Source organism: Tupaia chinensis, unplaced genomic scaffold (assembly GCF_000334495.1).
Source record: "Tupaia chinensis unplaced genomic scaffold, TupChi_1.0 Scaffold138568_1, whole genome shotgun sequence".
In the NCBI taxonomy this organism is placed as follows: Eukaryota; Metazoa; Chordata; class Mammalia; order Scandentia; family Tupaiidae; genus Tupaia; species Tupaia belangeri.
The window spans coordinates 861514-885038 of NW_006198462.1; the positions used below are offsets into that span (position 1 = coordinate 861514).

Genomic DNA, 23525 nt, shown 5'->3' on the forward strand with positions numbered 1-23525 from the left:
TATATATAATGTATATTTATAGCAAATATATATAAAATGTTTGCCTATGCACATACATATGCATATTACATACAGATGTAAATAGACCAACAGACTCCTGTCTATGCTCTTAACTGCTATGCCATGGTATATAGTCAATGTATACTCAGTTTGGTCCCCGGGAAAGGAGAATTAGCTATCTTGTCCCTATGCTTTGTTTTGATTGTAGCAATTTATTTTGGTTGTTGTAGTCAGGGGTAGGGTTGCACTGGTTCCTGCTACAGCTCTACAAGTAAACTGAGAAAATCAACTACCTTTTTATATGATAAAAATGGCTCAGCAGAATATTTTCTCACACATATCAGATGCCAGAATAGGCAATAACATCAAAAAAAAAAAAAAAGAAAGAAAGAAAAAATAGGCCTGTGGAAATGAACCCACTGGGATGCCTGGATCTATAAAAATTAATAACTTAGATAGCACTCATGTGAATACACTTCAAAAACAATGTGTTGACTAGTCAATGACACTGCATTCTTTCAGAGTAAAAGGACAGCTCTGAGATAACCAAACATTCCTACTCTAAGGTTTAACATTCTGTCCTCATGATTTTCCTCCAAGGCTTATTAGAAGAAGACAACCAGTGGATGACCCAGATAAACAGACTCCAGAAATTAATTGATAGACTGGAAAAGAAGGTCGGTGTCTCCTTTATTTTCTCTCTCACTTTTCAAGAGATTCTGACTCAGAAATTCCCCATTGCCTCAATATCTGTGGCTACTTCTTGGATAGAGTGACAGCCAGGATCTCAATGATCCCATGAACAACTAGTTGGTAGTTATTTGAGATTTTGTCATCACTGTTTTAAAGTAAACATATAGGCTCATGTTAATTCTTCTCCCTCTCAACTCTAATATTAGCTCCTTACAGAAACTTTCCAGACTCTTCCTCTATCAGATTGCCTTCCCTTGTAAAAAAGATTATAATTTCTAATTTACATATACTTACTGTACACTTTTTGTAGGATTTAGTGTGATTTTTTTCAAAGCATGTATACAATGTGTAATAATCAAGTCAAGGTAATAAATCTACCCATCATCTCCAAAATGTAATCATTTCTTTGTGTTAACACTTTTGAATGTACTTTTCCTGCTATTCTGAAATATACACATTGATAATATATAAGATTCCTTTCATAAAATTACCTTCATAAATCTTTGTAACTCCTTCTCAAACCCTTACAACATAGACCAAACCTTTAATGATATGCTTTAAACATTCAGAATTTACCCCTTCTCTCCTTTCAATTTAAAATAATTCAGCCATTTCACTCTAGGACAAAAATTTTACCACACAAAAATTTTTCCTATAATTTTTTTTTAATTTTTCTTACTCAAATATACCTTCACAATTACTTTCTTTTCAGAATCTCAGACTTTGTGCTTGAGTGTCTGAGACAATAATACCATTAACAGAATTGGGAGAGACAAGTGAGAGATAATTGGTAAGGTGAGGCAAGGTGGTGAACTGGTTTTTTAGAAGTGTTCATTTCAATGTATAATAGAATACTCACAAATACCCAGTCAGGGCACCAGCAGGTGGCATGGTGGTTGAGATGCTAGATTCTCACATGGCTGACCATGGTTTGAGTCCTAGACCTGGCAACTTGCTTTCTCACTCTCCCCTTCTCTGTACCCCCCTGGTCAAAAGTGAAGAATAACAACAATAAAATTTTTAAAAAAAGAAATGCCCAGTCAGTTGTTAATAAGTATTAATTTAGGCTAACAAGTTAATGTATTAAGAGTCATTTCCACAAATGTCAGGTCTCCAAAATGAGTAAGGTCCCTAAGAAAGAGATTCTGTTGAAGAAGAGCCCTGCTCCAGACACACTGCCATTATGTCTGCATTGGTTAAGTCAATATTGACCACTTACCGGAGCAATACCTAAACTATAACCTTGCTGCAAATCATTTTTCCTCTTTCCTTGCTTAATTAATTGATATGTGAACTGAGACTAAAAAGATTCCAAAGAAAAATGGTGGCTATAGATACTAGTTTCTCAATGTTGAAAGGCCTGGAAATCCAGGATTCCTATTTAAAAACTAAGCCTCATTGAAACATAAGGGTTCAATTATTAAATAAGTTTTAATTCATTTGAAGAACACAAATACCTCTTTTAAAGTGGTTTTGAAGTTCTTAGTCAAACTTTATTTGATATGTGAAATGTATACAGTTAGTTTTAAAGGAATGGCCCAAACTTTGGTCATACCTTTCTTCCAACTTTAAATCAAAGTACTGTCACATCTCTTTTTCTCCCTCCCTTCCTATGAAAGAGTTTCATTTTCAGGACAGTGACCAAGGTTTGCTAAAAGCACAATGTGATGATTTTCAGCTTGGGGCCCCAGCTGTGTGAAGCCCAGCATGAGCTTTCTTAATGAATGGAGAAGCAGTGCAAGTTCAGTTTTCTTCTAAAACTTAGATTTAGATTATTGGAGAAAAATTACCCAATTGCTAAACAGTGGCTGAGTACATGTCATTGCATTGCTGACTACCTTGTCGCCTGTAGTTGTTAGCACTAGTTTGATCTCCCCACTAAAAGAAACCGTACCCATGGTAGAACAGATGTTATATTTTCTCTCCATTAAGTATTTATTGATAAATCCTTCCTGTACTGGAAACCAAACCCAACTCCATTCATGTGGGGAAAAATAATAGGTGAAATTTCTACAAGCTTCTTTAGGTATTCCTTCTGTCCATTCCAGGTTTTGAGTACATATAAAGATATGCTGAGGTTATATCTTATGCTCTGCGTGAACCCTGAGAAAATACCTTCAATGTGAAACAAACCAATGAGGACAACAATAAAACTTTTGTTTTTTAGGAAGTCTTCAGTATATCATCAACTCAAAGAATCTTCATTTGAAGGGGTATAATCAAGGATGTCACATTTGTGTAATGTTTTAACATTTTCTTATCTGAGATTAAAGAAGGTAGAATTGAAAGTGTACCTGAGTTGGTATCAGGGTCATAGTGGTCAAGATTACTATGTTACAGTGTTTATCTGTAAAGTACTTTTTGATTTTTAGTTCACACCTATAGTATTATATAACTTTTGCCATTTATTTTTTCAAAATTTATTGAGTACTCTGTGTTAGGCCCTATTCTGGCAGAGGAAATAGAGCAGTGAACAAAGCAGATAAGATCTTTTGTACCTAGAGAGACAGACAAAACAAGTCAACAAACCCACAGAAGGAGATAATTTCAGGTAGTAGAAATCACGACGATTCTATTGCACGGAAGTAGAGAATGTAATGGTGGATACGGAAAGTTCCAAAGGAGAAAGGAGAAAAGGTGACTAAAAAGTACAAGAGTACATAAGTGTGTATCAGTAGACTAGGTTATAGACTACTATAGCACAGTACAGTACAGGTAGTTGGTAATAATTAAATACATATTTCAAAATAACAGAAAAATACATTTGAATGGGTGTAATACAAAGAAATGATCAATTTTAGAGATGGTGTATATGTTGATTGCCCTGACTTGATCATTGCACATTGTATACATGTTTGGAAAAATCACACTGTACCCCATGAAGATGTACAACTAACTGTTATATGTAAATCAAAAGTAAAACTTTTATAAAAGAAGGCAGAATGATAGAGGGGGGATATGGGAATGTCTCTTACAGAGATGGTATTGGAGTTGTGAAAGGTGAGAAGCAGTTAGCTACATGAAAATCGAGGGATAGATTTAAGGCACAGGGTAGAGTAGAAGCAAATCCCAGAGAAGTTAAATAACTTGACTAACATTCCACAAAGGAACAGTGGAGCTACGTGACTCTCCTAGGAACAGGTTTCTGTTTTTTCAGACAGTCAGGATTTTTACAACTTTCAATATATTTATTTGAAGGAATTATTTTGCATAGTCTTCACTTGGAAAAAATACTAGAACATATAGTCACAGAATGAAATCTGTGATTACAGATATTACATGCTTGATTTCACTGGTGACATTAGTGTTATTCATTGGTCATTGGTCACTGCATAAGACTCTAAGGTTTTTATAGAATTTTTTAGCAAATATCAATTGTATTTTCTCTTTTAAATTCACTTTCTTTTTAGTAAAGAAAAATTAGCAAATGTATTAAAACAATAACACTCATGTCTATCACAGTCTCCCAAGAAACATCACATAGAGATGTGACAGTACAATAAGAAAAATCAGCCTGATAAAGATACTCATTCTAGCTTTTTCTTTTTTCTATCATCTCCTTGTTTTGATGAATCTCTCTTGTCTCCACTTTGCTCTCTAATGGTATTAGTGAAGTAAACCTAAAGCAATAACAAAATATCTGAAATGGCTCCTTATAATTGATAAATGGGTATAAAGAGTCTTTACTAGAACACTTCAGCTTTTAAAAATCAGAATTATTTTATCTCTTTACAGATAATGAGATCTTTTGGTTCAATATTAGCCATAGAATTATTACCATTTGAATATATAGTGCTTTCTTTTTTCTTTTTTTTTTTTTTTTTGAGAAAGATTTTTGCTATAGGGCATGTGTGCTTGCTGGAGAGACAGAGATAGAAAGTGAGAAATCACCCCCAGGGTAGATGGCCATGCCACAATCCCTTCTTCTCCATTCTTCTATTGGAATTTTTGGCATGCACATACACATACCCAGCGTGAGTTTCAAGCCACTGCGTCCAGGACTCAAACCATGGTCAACTCTGTGGGAGTCCAGCACCTCAATAACTATACCACCTGTTGGCTCAGGATATACAGTGCTTTTTAGAATTATCTAATACCTGCTATTCCCTCATTTCTCCCTGTAACTGAAGGATCTCAAACTTGAACCACTGGAAGAGGAAATTATTGAAGGGAACACTAAATCTGTAAGTACTTTTTTCAGGTCAAAATTTAGAAATGTATACTTTTGAAAACATGATTTAATCTCTCCAAAATTAGTTACTATCTCAATGAAAAATTGACTAAGTGACACATGTACATATTTCATTTTACATGGCTAAGTAGTATTTTCTAAATTGTGATTTGTGAAAACCTAATATCTACTTCACAAGGTTTTTGTGAAAGCTCCTGGCATATAAAAGACGCAAGGTTGAAATTTTATTTATGTATATATATTGACTTATTGAGTGGATGATTATGACTGACAGAGAAGGGCAGTAAACTCACTTTATAAACTATGCTAGATTAAATACTGTATATAACTGAGCAGAAACCTGATCTTATTCATTGTTGTGTTTCTATCATTTAGCTTAGGGCAAGACACATTGTAAATGCTCAGAAATTATTTTTCAAAGAAAATAAATTGATGTTCAGAGAGAAGGAAATACATTCCTAGGAAAAACATCTATCCAGAGTGGTGGCAATTTACAGAAACTGAAAGAAGACAGTGATCCTAATAGGTACACTAAGATACAACAAAAATAAACTAGTGAATAAATTAATTAAAAAGCAACACATATCATTATTTATTATTCTACTTTATTTTGAGGCAAGAATTTATGCCATATCTGTTTCAGAAAATTGGATCTTCCTTGTACATTTAGTGGAAATCTGGATTTCAAAATCTTGGGTGTCTATTGAAAAATACTTTTTTTTAAATTTTTGCCATAGGGCATGTGCACTCCCTGGAGAGAGACAGAGATAAAGAGAAAGGGAGATGGGCATGCTACAGTCCCTTCCCCTTCATTCATGTGATTTTCAGGCAATTGGGCCAGGACTCGAACTGCAGAGTTGGCCACGTGGGATCTAGTACTTAACTCCCACCCTACCTGCTGACTCCAAAACACTTTTTCTTAATAACCTAAGTGTAGTACATGTTTTATAGCTGTTAAAGAATTAGTCACATTTACTTAAAGCAAAGCAAAAAAAAATTTTTTTTTTCTTTTCTTTGTATCACATTTATTCCACAGCACTGACTACATGATGGAAGGTGAGAGCCATCTATGTGGCAGGCTCCTGGCTATCTCTGCAAATCCACAACTCAAAGTCTTCAGAAGAAACTTGGGGGCTCTTCAGATTAATTTAATAATGGCTACTACAGTTAGAATCCTATAAATATGCCTACTGTCCCCTAACGTAGCTGTATTTTTAACTACAGTTTAGCTTCTGTTCCTCCAAAGACAGGGATAAATTCAGTTATTCCATCAAGAACCCAGAATTTTAAAATAGTGTAGACTTGGACTGGAAAGTAAGAAGAGAAGGGCTAGTGAGCACACACAGTAGCATGTTAGCAGGTCCCTGAGTCACCAGAATTGCTAACCTTGTGGTCATGCATCTGTTATTTCACAGGCTTGTGTGTAGGAAAAAGTATACTCCAGTCAAGAAAAATAAGCATACGTTTTTGTTTTGTTTTGTTTTTGTTTTTGCCATAGAGTGTGTGCTATCACCAGAGACAGAGTGAGAGGGAAAGTGAAAAATCACCCGCCATGGAGGATGGCCACATTACAATCTCTTTTTCTCCATATTCCTCCTGAGATTTTGGATGCACATACATGTAGCCAGCATGAATTTCAAGTCCTCAGGTCCTGGACTTGAACCATGGTTGACCACATGGAAATCTAGTGCCTTGACCACCATACCACCTGCTGGTCTGAACTTATTCTTCTAATGTTGTGAAAGACAATTGTTTATTCTTAGTAATTTCCCAGTATGAGATTATTTTCTCTCTTTAGCACTCTTGTTGAAAAATCATGTAAGGCTTGTTTGTGCAAGGTGGCAGCTATTCCATTTGGTGGTCTCTGACAGTAGACAGGCCAACATCTACCTTAAAAGTTCAACATACACAACATTGATAATTCTATTGTGCATAGAAGTATTTTTAGAACATAGAATTGGGCAAAGGTGACACAGCTGTAGGTATTGTTTAAAAGTGGGAAAAGATAATTCCTTTAACTATTCTGTTAGAGGTAAAATAATTGGGTTTTTTTTTGGGGGGGAACTACACATACAGTAATGGTTTGAACTGTTTTTTGTTTCTTTGTTTTGTTTTTCTTTTTTTAGAAAAATGAATAGGATATCTATTATTCAAAATTGTATTTTTGGGGGGCTAGTAGGTGGCCTAGTAGTTAAGGCACTGGGTCCCCTTGTGGCTGACTCCACAGTTTGAATCCTGGACCTGGGAACTTGAGAATCACACTGGGTGTGTGTGCGTGTGTGCCTAAAATCCCAAAAGGAGAAAGGATTACAGCATGGCTATCTCCCCTGGGGGATAATTTCTTGTTTTGTCTCCCTCTCTCTCTGTCTCCAGCAAGTACACATGCCCTATGACAACAACAACGACAACAAAAAAATCTAAAAGAAAAGTTGTATTTTTCATTAACGGTAGTACATCCATTTTTATCAAATAATTCCTATAAAACCTCCTATATTCAGAGTGTCCTAAACCATTTTTCACTGTTCTTTCAGAGCTGGTACTCATAAAATCTCAGAAAATCTACCTTAAATTTCTCAGGATTCAAAAAGTTCAACTTGTCAGAATAGTCATACATTTAGATTATCTGGGCCTCACAAACTGATTTGTGTGTGTGTGTGTGTGTGTGTGTGTGTGTGTGTAAATGTCTGAGGAAGGAAGAGGTAAATATTTCTGTATGTCTTACTTAGTTTTCTAAGTAAAATCTAGGAACCAAGAGTTTAATTTTTCCAAATCATACTGACATCAAAATACATAACTAGAGGTCAGCTCTGCTCTATGTATTCTTTAATCCTCTAGTACAGGAGTTGGCAAACTATAGTCTATCACCTATTTATGTACATGATTTTATTCTAACACAGCCACACCCATCTGTTTCTGTATTGTCTATACCTGCTTTCACACTACAAAAGCAGAGTTGAAGAGTTGCTCTAAGAACACAAAACCTGGGACTAGCAGATGGTGTAATGGTTATGTCACTGGACTCCCATGTAGTCGCCTGCAGTTCAAGTCCCAGACTCAGAGGCTTAAAACTTATGTGGGGCACGTGTGCATGCATGCCCAAAGTCCTGAGAAGAGAATGGAGGATAAGGGATTGTAGCATGGCCATCCCTCCTGGAGGGTGATTTCCCGCTTTCTGTCTCTCTGGCGAGTGCACATGTCCTATAGCAAAAATCTCTCAAAACTAAAACAAAGCACAAAACCTAAAATGTTTACTATCTGGAGATTTACAGAAAACACTTGAACCCTAAACTAGCAGGTCTTGTTCATGTAACAATCTCAGGGATACAAGAGGAGGAGGAACTCACAAACCTCTCAGGGCTAAACTTGAAACTGGCATACCGTGGTTCTGCCATATTCTATTAGTCAAATCATGTTAAAAGTTCAGCTAAATCCAAGGGAAGCAGAAATAGAATCCATGTGTCAATAAGAGGAGCTGAAGAGTCACATTATCAAAGGACATGAGTTCAAGTAGCAATGAAAATTCTGGTCATTTTTGCATCTATCCCATTGGATCACATAAAAATTGCTTTCAGGCTGAAAGAATTATGGTAGAATAGGTGAATATATTTATATAACTCACTAGGATAGCCCATGAGAATCATCTGAGTCATTGTTAATCACAAATGTCTGATGAAAACAATCCTTGCAGACTGCTGGAAAAGAACATGCTCACCATTACTTTGGCAGAGATTAACTTTGCTTGGTTATTAATATTAAAACCATGTGCCTATAAGAGACAGACCTGGGACTGACTGTTCTCTACAAAATCTTAGGAGATAGCTATTAGCTTGCATGTACTGATTCTAGATTCATGATCCTGAGAGAAAATAAAGCAATGTTCCATTAAAATGGTTGAACCCATTAAGATAATTAGACTATGAAAACAAATAGACCCAAAATGTAAAATTGTCCCAACATGATAAACATTTATAAATCAATAAACAGTTCACACAATGATTCAGGAGAACAAGATTCTTTCAGCTGTGATTCTACCATCCCTAGGGTATGTCTTCATTCTACCAACAGAAAATGGAAAGAGAATATGAACAAGGTTCACATCCTTTTTAGAAGTCTTGGCTCAAAAACGGTACACAATATTTCTGATCATATTCTATTGGTGAGAACTAATTAATTGGTTACACCTAGATACAAGGGAAAAATGAAATGACTGCTAATCACTACTTTAAAAAAATAATTATTCATTTAATTTTATTTATTATTGTTCTTCAATTTGACTAGAGAAAGAGAGAGAAAGCCACCAAGTCTGGGATTTGGACCAGTCAGCCAAATCCCAGACTTAGGGTGTAGGAGTCCAACACCCTAACCACCACACCAGCTGCTGGCCCCAGCTAATCACTGCTTATAAAGGGGACACATGTCATTGTAAAGGACATTTTAAAATTTTTTTTTATAATTTTTGTACAATAAAATCAAGGATATTACCATTAAGGACACTTTCTTTAGCTTCCGTTATTAGAGGCATAAAGAATATCCTGGCTATATTTCAACCTTTATATTAATACAGTTTTATACTTGGAATGGTCATGGCCTTCCTTGATCACATTTTTTGGATGATCATTTGCTTTGTGAGGAGGGACAGGAAGGCCAATAGGGATTGGCTTAAACAAGACTCTGTGACAGCCAATGCAGTAACCCTTGCCCCTTCCTTGGCAGCACATAATGCTTGTGCAGCGTCAGATGTCTGTGATAGAAGAGGATCTGGAAGAATTCCAACTTGCCCTGAAACACTATGTGGAGAGCGCATCCTCCCAAAGTGGATATTGTCTATACCTGCTTTCACACTACAAAAGCAGAGTTGAAGAGTTGCTCTAAGAACACAAAACCTGGGACTAGCAGATGGTGTAATGGTTATGTCACTGGACTCCCATGTAGTCGCCTGCAGTTCAAGTCCCAGACTCAGAGGCTTAAAACTTATGTGGGGCACGTGTGCATGCATGCCCAAAGTCCTGAGAAGAGAATGGAGGATAAGGGATTGTAGCATGGCCATCCCTCCTGGAGGGTGATTTCCCGCTTTCTGTCTCTCTGGCGAGTGCACATGTCCTATAGCAAAAATCTCTCAAAACTAAAACAAAGCACAAAACCTAAAATGTTTACTATCTGGAGATTTACAGAAAACACTTGAACCCTAAACTAGCAGGTCTTGTTCATGTAACAATCTCAGGGATACAAGAGGAGGAGGAACTCACAAACCTCTCAGGGCTAAACTTGAAACTGGCATACCGTGGTTCTGCCATATTCTATTAGTCAAATCATGTTAAAAGTTCAGCTAAATCCAAGGGAAGCAGAAATAGAATCCATGTGTCAATAAGAGGAGCTGAAGAGTCACATTATCAAAGGACATGAGTTCAAGTAGCAATGAAAATTCTGGTCATTTTTGCATCTATCCCATTGGATCACATAAAAATTGCTTTCAGGCTGAAAGAATTATGGTAGAATAGGTGAATATATTTATATAACTCACTAGGATAGCCCATGAGAATCATCTGAGTCATTGTTAATCACAAATGTCTGATGAAAACAATCCTTGCAGACTGCTGGAAAAGAACATGCTCACCATTACTTTGGCAGAGATTAACTTTGCTTGGTTATTAATATTAAAACCATGTGCCTATAAGAGACAGACCTGGGACTGACTGTTCTCTACAAAATCTTAGGAGATAGCTATTAGCTTGCATGTACTGATTCTAGATTCATGATCCTGAGAGAAAATAAAGCAATGTTCCATTAAAATGGTTGAACCCATTAAGATAATTAGACTATGAAAACAAATAGACCCAAAATGTAAAATTGTCCCAACATGATAAACATTTATAAATCAATAAACAGTTCACACAATGATTCAGGAGAACAAGATTCTTTCAGCTGTGATTCTACCATCCCTAGGGTATGTCTTCATTCTACCAACAGAAAATGGAAAGAGAATATGAACAAGGTTCACATCCTTTTTAGAAGTCTTGGCTCAAAAACGGTACACAATATTTCTGATCATATTCTATTGGTGAGAACTAATTAATTGGTTACACCTAGATACAAGGGAAAAATGAAATGACTGCTAATCACTACTTTAAAAAAATAATTATTCATTTAATTTTATTTATTATTGTTCTTCAATTTGACTAGAGAAAGAGAGAGAAAGCCACCAAGTCTGGGATTTGGACCAGTCAGCCAAATCCCAGACTTAGGGTGTAGGAGTCCAACACCCTAACCACCACACCAGCTGCTGGCCCCAGCTAATCACTGCTTATAAAGGGGACACATGTCATTGTAAAGGACATTTTAAAATTTTTTTTTATAATTTTTGTACAATAAAATCAAGGATATTACCATTAAGGACACTTTCTTTAGCTTCCGTTATTAGAGGCATAAAGAATATCCTGGCTATATTTCAACCTTTATATTAATACAGTTTTATACTTGGAATGGTCATGGCCTTCCTTGATCACATTTTTTGGATGATCATTTGCTTTGTGAGGAGGGACAGGAAGGCCAATAGGGATTGGCTTAAACAAGACTCTGTGACAGCCAATGCAGTAACCCTTGCCCCTTCCTTGGCAGCACATAATGCTTGTGCAGCGTCAGATGTCTGTGATAGAAGAGGATCTGGAAGAATTCCAACTTGCCCTGAAACACTATGTGGAGAGCGCATCCTCCCAAAGTGGATGCTTACGGTAAGTCCTCCAGCAAAAGAGCCTTAGCTTACTAGGCCAGGGCAAAGGTAAAGGCGTTTCCTACCTTAGTTGAGGGTGAGGGTCTAATAGGCAGGCATTTGAGAATCTTCATGTTAAATTATGCCGAGCGTTTCAACCCTTTGGGCAATGCTGTTTGCAGAGTTTAACTGGACGTTTTCTCTTTGATCCTTGGCCCCTGTACTGATTTGATCTTTAGAGGCACCAAGGGAAATAAAATGGAGAGAACAATTTGAATGAGGAGTTTCAAATATATTGAAATTCTCCTTTTGTATCCAGGCAGCCTACACTCTGATTTAAAATCATCTCTGGTAGATGAGGCTCCAACTCTCAGGCAGCCAACTTTGATTGCTCCCTTGGCAACATGCCCTATGGTTTAATGACCATTTCAGCCATTATGGAACTGCATAGGTCTCTAGAGTCATGATTTCAGAACTTGGTCATTTAAAAAAAAAAAAAAAAACAAAGGCAGCAGCTCTTTTCTTCTTTCTTTCTATGGCCCCTACCAGCTTAGGTTTTAAGTTTCTATTATCTCAAGCTACTGTTATAAAATATACTATTTCTCATCTTCATTTTTTTCCACTCCAACCAGTTCAATAAACAGCTAGAATAGCTTTTATTAGGAACAGTTCTCATAGAATTCCCTAAATCAAGAACCTCTAATCACACTCTAATAAGTATCATCAAATGCTAGATTTTGTCCTGGCCCTGTTTGTCCTACCAACAGACCCCAGAATCCATATCACTACACCATTTGTTCTCACCTGAACACCCTTCCTCAGCTACATACAATTGTCTATTGGCTTTACAGTATTTTCTTTTTAACCCCCACTGCTTGACAGTATAATCTGTTCACTCCCAACTGCTGTGCCTAAGATCTAGCCATCTCCCTCCCAGAAATATGCACCCAGATGCAGGTCTCTGCCAGCCCATGGTCTATCCCAAGTCTAGAAGCCATTCCCCAACTCACCTGCTTTCAGAAAACTACAACTGATTCTATCCCTACCTTGTGAGTTTATTTAAACTGCATGTCATAATGCACATCAAATACTGCTTTGGGAGTTTTTAGATGTTTGTATGTGTGTGTGTGTGTGGATGCACGCGTGTGTGCACACGTGCATATAAACACATATTTTATGTCTCTGAATGTTTCACTTTTCCTCACAATGATTAACAGTGTTTTATTCATACTCTGGCAGAATAAAAATTTCCCACCTAAGAAGTCTGGTTCTGGAGATACATGTGTGATTTAACTACTTTGTGGTTTGAAAAAGGTCCTTTAGCAGCTCTGAGTCTGTTTCCTCATCAAGAACCTTACTAAGATGGTTGTGAGGGTTAACTGAGACAGTCCAAGTAGTGTTCAGTATAATGCCTCCCACCCACTGGAGATCATGAAATGTGAGTTGAGGTCACTACTGCATTTACTGTTGCTTCCTCAGTGTCCAGCTGGCTGACCTTCTCAGTGCTATTAACAGTCCATGATCTTCCCCATAGTGCCTTTGTAATAGGAACAAAGGGAATGTGTGCTTCCATTATTATTTTTGTTATGCTATCTCACTTCAAGCTCAGAAGGACATAAATAATCCCACTTTAAGTGACTGGAGAGATTTGTCAAGGTGGGAACATATGTAGTTTTTAAAAACTTACTCATTTGAAGATAGAATTGAATACTTGAAAACCGCAAAAAGAAGTCTCCATGATGCAGGCAGTAGCATACTGAACTGCAGTGCTGGAAGCCATATGCTGACCTCAAGTTCATATCCCTAGCCTGGATGGCCTGAAATAGGCCAGCTGCACACATGTATGTGCATGTGTACATGTATGTGTGTAAATGCCCAAGTTCCTGATGAGCTAAAGGACTTGGGGGAAGGAGATCACAGCATGATCAGACACACTGAGAGAGTACTTCTCTCTCTCTCTCTCTCTCTCTCTCTCTCTCTCACACACACACACACACACACACACACACACGCAAAAGCCTATATACAGAATACTTTCCACAGTATAAATTACAGAAAGTAGAGTTCAGTAAATAAACTCTTTTTTGGTTAGTGAGGATATAAACAAGAGAGTCTGCTGTTTTGGTATATCAAAGTCTCTAGCGACTGACTAGATATTTTACATTTATAAAAGGGGCATTTAAGTTGTTTTTTTCTTCTTCTTCTTCAGTTTCAGAAACCCTGCTTTAATGTGTATTGGGAAAATGACCTCAAGCTATTAGAACAGCCCCAGGGAGAAAGAAACAGAATGTGGGCAAGTACAAGAATAGATAGATTTGTGCCGCCTGCTGAAAATTCTGTTCTCTCAGTAACCACGAAAAATTGCTCCCTCAGCTCCTGCTGTGAAGTAGAGGGAAGAGTATCCATTTCCTGTAAGACACATAGAGACTTTCAGCCTCTTCTTTCCTTCTCAAGTCTGGTTTATTTCTTAGCAGCTTTTCATTCACTTATTTCTGATGCTTCAGCTAATTTCTTTCTTTTACCTCAATTCTCAAACATAGATTTTATCAGATAGAATGAGCATCACAGAATCACCACACACAGGTGGAATATATGTGAAATACACCTTAGGCCACTATGCATGTCCAAATTCAACTTTTCAGTTATACCAGTTTGTCAAATTCAATTTTCTACTGGTACTCATTGATAAAAAATCAAGTGCCACTCATGCCTTCACTCATGCTCCACTGTGCCTAGAACAATTGCATGTGCTCGGCTGGTCAAGTAAAGCTCTGTGAACTATCAGGTTTGTAGTTTCTTCTTCCATGTTTAGCTCAGCCTCACATGGTTATACCCAAAATGCTGCCATAAAATAGAACAAAATAAAATTTTCTGTCTTGGGACCAGCAGTTAGCATAATGGCTATGTCGCTGAACTCCCACGTAGTCGACCGCGGTTCGCGTCCCAGATCCGGTGGCTTAAAACTCATGCCAGGCGCATGTGCGTGCGTGCCCAAGATCCCGAGAGGAGAATGGAGGAGAAGGGATTGCGGCGTGACCATCCCCCCTGGGGGGTGATTTCTCGCTTTCTGTCTCTATGTCTCTGTCTGTCTGGCGAGCTCACGCGCCCTATAGCGAAAACCTCTCCAAAAATTTAAAAAAAAAAAAAAGAACAGAAATCATTGTGCACTTGACATGGATTTTGTATCCATTCTCTAATATTCAGAGTAATCATTAAAGGCACATATTACATCCAACTTAGAAAAAGTCTCTAGTGAGTTAAACAACTTGCTAAGTTTGTGTGACTCCAAAACCCAAATTTAATCCTTCTTGCCTATATTTGGTCATATTTGAATTAGAATATCCTGGACTGTGATTAACCAGGACAAGATCCCTCCTGTTTCAATTTCAACAAGGTCTTACTTTCTTAAATTCAGACAACTAAATTAGAGAAGTTTTTGCCTTAAGTATTTGACTAGGGAACTTGGAAGTTTGGGGATTAACAAAGGCTTTGTTATAATATTGGAAAAAAAACAAACAGATCAATTGTGTGGACCCAGGCAAAACACACACACAGAGTTTGATGCTATTTATTTTGTAATCATGAAATCTCATTAGTCACCTTGTTTGCCATGAGAAGGTACAAGTGAATATATGTGCTAGATACAGTGTATACTCAGAAACGAGACTATGTTTTCAAGAACCTTAGAATCTAGTTCCAAAGTAGGACACTCATCATAAAGACAGCAATTAAAACCTTGTTGTGAGTCTAAAATTTCACAGCTTTTCAACAGAATAAAATGATTAGTAAAGTCACTTTCAGCTGTAAAATTCTAGAACTTGAATGGGTTCAAAACTTCATTGGAAAGGCCTCAGGATTTTTACAATCCATAAATATGGGATTTTAAGAATCAACCCAGGGACCAATAGATGGTGTAATGGTCATATCACTGGACTCCCACATAGTTGACTGTGGTTCAAGTCCCGGACCTGGAGGCTTAAAACTAATGCCAGGCACGTGTTCCTGCTTGCCCAAAATCCCAAGAGGAAAATGGAGGAGCAGGGATTGCAGCATCTCCATCCCTCTTGGGAGTGATTTCTTGTTTTTTTTCTCTCTCTCTCTCTCCTTCTCTCTCTATCTCTTAGGGGAGTGCATGCACCCTTATAGCAAAAATCTCTCTTTAAAAAAAAATACAAATAAAAAAATTAATCCTGAGACATACTTACATGCTTAAAAACTAAAGGTAGTGGAACCAGCAGATGGCGTAATGGCTATGTTGCTGGACTCCCATGTAGTTGAATGCGGTTTGAGTCCTGGACCCAGTGGCTTAAACTCATGACAGGGATATGTGCATGAGTGCCCAAGATCCTGAGAGGAGAATGGAGAAGAAGGGATTGTGGGCGTGGCCATCTCTCTGGGGGGTGATCTCTCACTTTGTTTCTCTCTGTCTTGCTCTGTCTTTCTGGCAAGTGCAGGTAACCTATAGCAAAAAAAAACAAAAAAATCTCAGTAAAAAAAAAAAACTAAAGGTGTATCAAAACAGTAATCATTGATCAGTGTTTCTATAGATATAATAAACTGGCAACCAGGCCTTGATATGGAGAAATGTGAGGATTGTCCCACTTATGGTATCTTTGTTTTTTGGTGGTGGTTAGTGAGTTAGCCCTATGAGCTAAGGTGGGGCACCCATGCCACAGTAAGTACAAAGGGAAGACAAGGTATTCTTAGTTAGTACAGTCACATAAGCAAAAGCTTGGAGGTGTGTTAATACAGTTTTAAATTTAAATAACTGAAAGCCAATCATTCAAACATAAATTGTTCTAAAAATTATTTCATAATTTTGCTGTTTCATTGCCATCATTGCATGCCATTATGTATATCAGTGTCCAATAGCAATATCCTTAAATGTCATTGCTACATAAATTGGTCTTGTTTGGCCCTTAATAGAAAGTACCCAGTCTATATAGCAATTCTGATTAGCATTTCTACCCATGTCTCTTTGAGACAAAAATCTACATTCAGTCATCAATGCATCCAGTTCTTATCACCATTTTCATAGTGAAACCTTTAGAGCCTAAACTCTGGCTTACTAACTACTATTTGTGTGACCTTGGGCAAATTATTTAGTTTCTTCATGCCTCAGTTTCCTTATCCATAAAAATTAGATTTAAAAAAATGGAGAAATCAATAGCACCCATTTTTGTCAGATAGGAATGTTGTTACTTATAATTTAGAGAAAGAATAGTAACAGTCACTTATGTCATAAGCAATGCTTACTATTATTCTCAACAAGAAGTCTAGAGGTAGCTATGTCAAAGTTAGTTCTATAGTTTAATGTTGTCATCATAGATCCCAGATCCATCTTTCAGCTCTGTTATCTGGGTCTCTATCAAACAGCCTATCATGAGGGAAAAAAGAGAAGGAAGCAATCGCAACATGATCCCCTCTCACATCTGACCCTAAGGTTATAAATCTTTTCCCAGAACTTCTGCTTCCCAGCAATCTTCCTTTTGCAACTCACTGGCCAGAAGCCAAGTCACATAGTCATGTCTGGCTACAGGAAAGGCTAGGACACAAGTCTGTAGTAGAGGAGAGGAGTGAGATTGGCAAGACAGTCTTAGTCCAGCAAGCATCGTGGAGGGGACCAGCAGTTAGCATAATGGCTATGTCACTGGACTCCCATGTAGTTGACCGCGGTTTGCGTCCCAGACCCAAGTGGCTTAAGACTCATGCCGGGCGCGTGTGCGTGCATGCCCAAGATCCCGAGAGAACAGAGGAGAGGGGATTGTGGCATGGCCATCACCCCGGGAGGTGATTTCTCACTTTCTGTCTCTCTGTCTCTGTCTGTCTGGCAAGTGCACGCGCCCTATAGCAAAAACCTCTCAAAAAAAAAAAAATTGAGTATACTGAAAACTGAACAATTGCAATGTTCTGTTAACAGAAGGAAGACAACAATTGGGGAGGCAATGGAAAGTGTCAGCCAATGACTCTCAGAGTAACTGTGAAAGTAAAATTACTTAATCCATAAAAAATGCTTACACCAGGATCTAGAACAAAGTAAATATGTGTTAGAAATCAACATCACCACCATTGATGTTAGTACATATTATTGGCTTGTTGCATCTCATTGTTTTCGCAGACATGTTTACTTTTCTCTCAAATTTTTTTTTAGTCTTTTCCCCATTCCTTTTACTTCTGTTACACTTCTCTGTTTTGACACCATAAAGACTTAACGACTTAACTTTCCTAGCTTCTCATCCAGTGAAATGCTACTTTCTTTTTAGTTATTTGTATAATAGCTAATTAAACACACACATGCATGCATGGAAACATGCAATGCACAATATTCCAAGTACTAGGTTAAACATTCTACATGCAACACCTTATTTGGTCTTCATAGAACTATAATCATTTTTTAATGAGAAAATCGAGGTTGCATAATGGGCCACAGGTGACACAACTAAGAAACAGTAGATGAAGCTGGATCCACTGTACACCACTACCACATCACATTATGATATACTCTTCAATCTTTCAAAACTTTGAATGTTTATGCTAAAATTTTGTAAATTTCTTATAGCCTGTGGCTAGTATGAGAAATGAGGTTTAGATAAGGTAATTGGGCTTTTTACGTAATACATAATACAAAAAAATAGTTTTCAAGAGGCAGTTGGTAAAGAATCTAAAATTTAAAGCTGTTATTTTAAACTTTATCCTAAATGAAATATATCTGGATTGTAATTTGTCCATCATACTGTTAGGTTATGTTTATGGAGTATACAGGCTCCTTTTAGACTATGATGAACACTATGAATTGTTTTCCTACTAGGAAAAGCTACATATGGACATTAATTTGCATATCATCTCTAAGATTTCAAGCCCCCTCCCCCCTCCAAATTCCATTTATCAACTCCTGAAACTAGAAAAATCACAAATTGCACTTTTTATTCAATACTTACAATGCTATAGTAAATCTTTCCCTGAAGTTCAGCTAATAACAGCATTTGCTAAATCATTCCATAATGAACCAAATTAGATGAACAACCCTGAAAAACACTAAATTGCTTATAGGCAAAGAGCTAAAGAATATATATATATATATATATAATTTCAATTTTTGTGTGTAACTACTGCCACCTTCTGGACACATGTGGGTACATATAAAATCTACAGTAAATTCTCTGTTAACTCAAAAATGATTTTCTAACTCATCACTTTTCTTTCTAATATGAATACATTATGGAGCATGAGGCTGAAAAAGCTGTTTAATTCCAATTTTGGAATTAAGTTTTGTTTTTCTAAAAAAGCTTTTAAGAATGATTTTTATTTAAGTTTATTTTAATTTGATCAGAGAGTGACAGAGTAAGAGAGAGGGGGAGAGGGGACAGAGTGAAAGAGAGATAAAGAGAGAGAGAGATAAAGAGAGAGAGTGATAAAGCAAGCCGTCAGGTCCAAGACTTGAACCATGGTCAGCCATGTAGGAGTCCAACACCCTTAAGCACCACGTCACCTGCCAGCCCTGGAATTAAGTTTGTAAGGGTAATCTTTCTGTTAAGTTTATCTCTTAAGTTTATAAGTCTGTCCTCTCTTTATTAGTCTATTTCAACAATAATTTGGATCTTCTTCTTTCCCTGACACAATTACACTACCTCGTTAGCTAGTCTTCCTGGATTTGTATAAATGCCCTCCATATTATAACCCACATTGCCATCAAAAGGATCTCTTAAAATACAGTTCTAGGGGACCAGTAGATGGCACGATGGTTATATCCTTGGACTCCTACATAGTCTACTGAGTCCTGGACCCCGAAGCTTGACACTCATGCCAGGCACATGTGTGTGCATGCCCAAATTCCTGAGAGAAGAGATTGTGGCATGGTCATCACCTCTGGGGGGGGAGGGTAATTTCTCACTTTCTTTCTCTCTCTGTCTCTCCAACAAGCACACATGCCCTATAGCAAAAGTCTCTCCAAAAACAAATAATAAACACAGCTTTATAGCCATGTCAGACTTCCTGCTTTGAACTATTCAGCGGCTCCTCATCCTACAGATTTAAATCTGATCTTCATCTTTTTAGCCAACCTTATTTCTTTACTCTTCGAAAACCTAAGATATAGGCTATTTATTACCATCTTCAGACTAGTCTCAAAGGGTTAAAAGAACAAATTCAAATTTGTCTTACCCCAATTAGAAAAGCAATTGTTAAATAGTGTAATTGTGGCCAGAATGTGGACTCTCAAACTTGATCTGGACAGAGAAAAGTTGATAGATGAATGTGTGTGTGTTTGTGTGTGTGTGTGTGTGTGTGTGTGTGTAAAAAGAGAAAGACCCATTAGACAAGTTGTATAGCAATGTTGTTCAAGAGGTTCCAATGGAGTATATCAGGAACTCAAACAAAAGTTTTGTCAGCACGGGAATGGAGTAAGGCTAAGAATTTGGCAAGAGATATGGCTATCGGCAGGTTCAACCCAGCATGTAATCACATTTTTTTTCTGAACTCTGGTATAACATATTGAACTAATCAATTACTGACAAAGCTATTCAATTTTTATGCAGACACCATAGGTTATTTCCTATACTAATGGATAAGATGGTTTCACACCACATATAAACATGATTATAAAGTTTGCTTCTCTAATTATCAGTGGCTAATTATGCTTTTCCTTTTCCATTTCAGTATTTCTATTCAGAAGCTTTCAAATGAATCACGCTACATGATTTATGAGTTCTGGGAGAATAGTAATGTGTGGAATAGGTAAGTTGTGAGGAAGGCTGATTTTTTTGTAAAGTCATGGAGGCAGCAATATATGACATAATTTTAGAACTATAGAAAAGACTTTACTCTATTTATCTCTACCTAAAACCTGTTTTATTTACTTATTACCCTTAATTACACACTTTTAGAAATTTATTTTGTGGATTAGTAACCACTTTCCTCTTGAAGCACAAACACTTTTGGTAAAGTCAATTAGACTATTTTATAGATGGTTTCAGATATAGTGTCGTGGGTTCTAAGGTGGGCAGGGATGGTGGGATGCAGACAAAGGATGCAAAAAAAAGGAAGAGGGAAAAAAACTTTTAAATCCTAACTTTTTATAAAATAAGTTTTGTGTAAATTATCTTATTTTACAATGAAACTACACATAATTCTTAAGATAATCATGGCCTAATTATTTTTCTAAAGGTCTTTGAACACTGTGAATAAATGAGAAAAACATGACATTGTTTGACAAATTTTAAAAATTACCTTCTTTGACATTAAAATGATAACTAATAAGCATCAAATATATAATGAGAAAACTGGAATAAAGGAAATTTTTGCTATTCTGAGATTATATAAACAGTTCCAGATGGTCTTCAGTGGTACAAAGCATATTGCTCTTTATTAAGTCCATGTTTCTAGGGTATTAGATATGGTAATGGAAGTAATATAACACCTGGAAATTCAAGTGATACATTTTTTACCTGCAAGTTTTATTTTTGTGGCTCTTTGGAAGGCACTTTGTGCTATAATGAAGGTATCACGTGACACCAGTAGTTTTTAAGGCATAGTAGGAATCCTTAAAGGCAATTTATTAAACTTCCCACTTCTAGGCCTACATCTTTAGATGATATAATCATCTATGTTTACTCTCTAGAGATTGGAAATTTACAGTTCCTCTTCTTAGCTATTCTACTTTTTAAACACTTTGACAGCCAACATACTTCTTCTGTTTAAAGTACTAGCTACAATTAAAATCTTACTTTTTTAAAATATATTCTGTAGAAAATTAGTGTTCTCATTTTATAAACCTTTCGAAAAAATTTTTGTAACAGTTATTACTCTTGAAATTTTTAAGGCTAAATAAGCATTAGAAGACGTCTATATCCAGACATTTTCTTAATCCAAATCACCCAAAACCTTCTCATAGATTGAATTTTATCTCTGCTACTGTCTACTTAAAAATATTGTAAATAAAAGTGTACAACTATAACCTGTAATTATTTATACAGCCACCTTCAGACAAATTATAGCAAGACTTTCCAAAGAAGTAATGTGGATTTCTTGGAAACTCCAGAACTCACCTCTACTATGCTAGTTCCTGGTAATTATCCTGGGTTCACAATGTTCCATGTGCTTTTGTATTAATTTTTGTTTTTTATTGTTGTTGTTTTAGGATAGTATGTTCTTCAGTGGTGCTCTCTTTATTGTTTCCTTATGTATCTCTTAATTTGGGGTGGGAAGGAAGCAAGAGATCTATACATTTCTTTTATTGCCTTTAGTTCTTAGTTAACATTATTTATATTTCTTACTATATTAAACCTATTATTTGCTGGCCCCAACTAAAATTTTAACTAACTTGACATACAAGTCAAATCACAGTATTTCAAAAATTATTCAAATGCTTCACTATATCATAATTTAGTTTATTGAATACAATCTAGATAGCCAGGAAAGAAAAATACCTCAATCAAGAGCTAGAGAGAAAATTGGGGGTTCTACTTGCAGATAAAGTTTTCAGGAGCTAACGACAGCAATATGGTGACTGAAGTCTGGGACTGGTGAGAGAGTATGCAGATAAGAGTCAGGCTTGGAATTTGGCATCTAACCCTGGCATCTAACCCTTTCTTTAAAAGTTTACTCAAGGGACCAGTTGATGGTTAATGGTTATGTGGGATTTCCATGTAGTCGATCACTGTTCAAGTCCCAGCCCCAGCAGCTTAAAACTCATGCCAGGCACATGTGTGTGCCCAAAATCCTGAGAAGAGTATAGAGGAGAAAGAACTGTGGTGTGGCCATACCCCCTGGGGAGTGATTTCTTCCTTTCTGTCTGTCTCTCTGGTGAGTGTACACACCTTATAGCAAAAATCTAAATAAATAAATAAATAAATAAATAAATAAATAAATAAATAAATGGTTGGTTGAGAGAGAGACATTTCCTTTACTAAAGAGACCAAGAGGAACCAATCAGAAGTATGAGAATCATAGTAGCAGAGTATTAAGGAAACCAGAGGAAAATGAAGGAAACAGTGCTCTTTGAGGGCCATGTGTGGTAGCAAGTGACTAAAGAGAATGCAACCAGAAAATGGCTTTAAGAAAGTCATTGGTTCAAGAGAACAGTTTTAACAGAGTGGTAAGAATTTTAAATTAGGCTATATTTTGATGAATTTGGAAACTATTCAGAGGTGAAAAAGTAAATATTGGAGGAGCTAGGTGAGGGGTCTGGGAAAATTAGGTATGAAGGTTTGAAAAGTTGGCTGAGACTTACATCTCAGTCTGAGCTCTAATTATCTGTTTAGTATAGATCTTAATATTGGCTTGTCTGGCATAGAAAATGGTAGACCTGTAAGCCTAATCTCTGTAGCGTGGTCAGTAATATAGCAGATCAGATAATGGAGCTGGAAGCCACAAGTCAACTGCAATTCTAATCCCCAGGTCTACCTGAAACATGCTGGTCGTATAATCCTAAAGAACTAGAAAGTTGGAAGAAGGAGATTACAGCATGTGCTCTAGCATGAAAGAAAGATAGACTTGTAGAATTTCTCGCAACAGAGTTCAAATTTAATCCTCCAGTAAGGAAGCCATGAATATGGCTGAAATTTCTCACAATTCAGTTTGACTCATGCAGGTTAATTTAGAATCCATCGTAGCTTGTGGAAGGTATAAGTGAGAGAGTGGTTACATTTCTTTTATTGCCTTTAGTTCTTAGTTAACATTATTTATATTTCTTACTATATTAAACCTATTATTTGCTGGCCCCAACTAAAATTTTAACTAACTTGACATACAAGTCAAATCACAGTATTTCAAAAATTATTCAAATGCTTCACTATATCATAATTTAGTTTATTGAATACAATCTAGATAGCCAGGAAAGAAAAATACCTCAATCAAGAGCTAGAGAGAAAATTGGGGGTTCTACTTGCAGATAAAGTTTTCAGGAGCTAACGACAGCAATATGGTGACTGAAGTCTG

At 36.7% G+C, this 23525-nt stretch overlaps 1 protein-coding gene across 1 annotated transcript in view; it reads left to right on the forward strand.

The window, feature by feature from the left end:
* NECAB1 (N-terminal EF-hand calcium binding protein 1) overlaps positions 1-23525 on the forward strand; it is a 183548-nt gene that overhangs the window by 156756 nt on the left and 3267 nt on the right. Inside the window, exons 8-12 of the mRNA XM_006161410.2 lie at positions 601-677; positions 4824-4877; positions 11501-11613; positions 20247-20324; positions 21563-21654. Coding sequence (XP_006161472.1) covers positions 601-677; positions 4824-4877; positions 11501-11613; positions 20247-20324; positions 21563-21654 — 414 coding nt within the window. The remainder of the gene's footprint in view (positions 1-600; positions 678-4823; positions 4878-11500; positions 11614-20246; positions 20325-21562; positions 21655-23525) is intronic.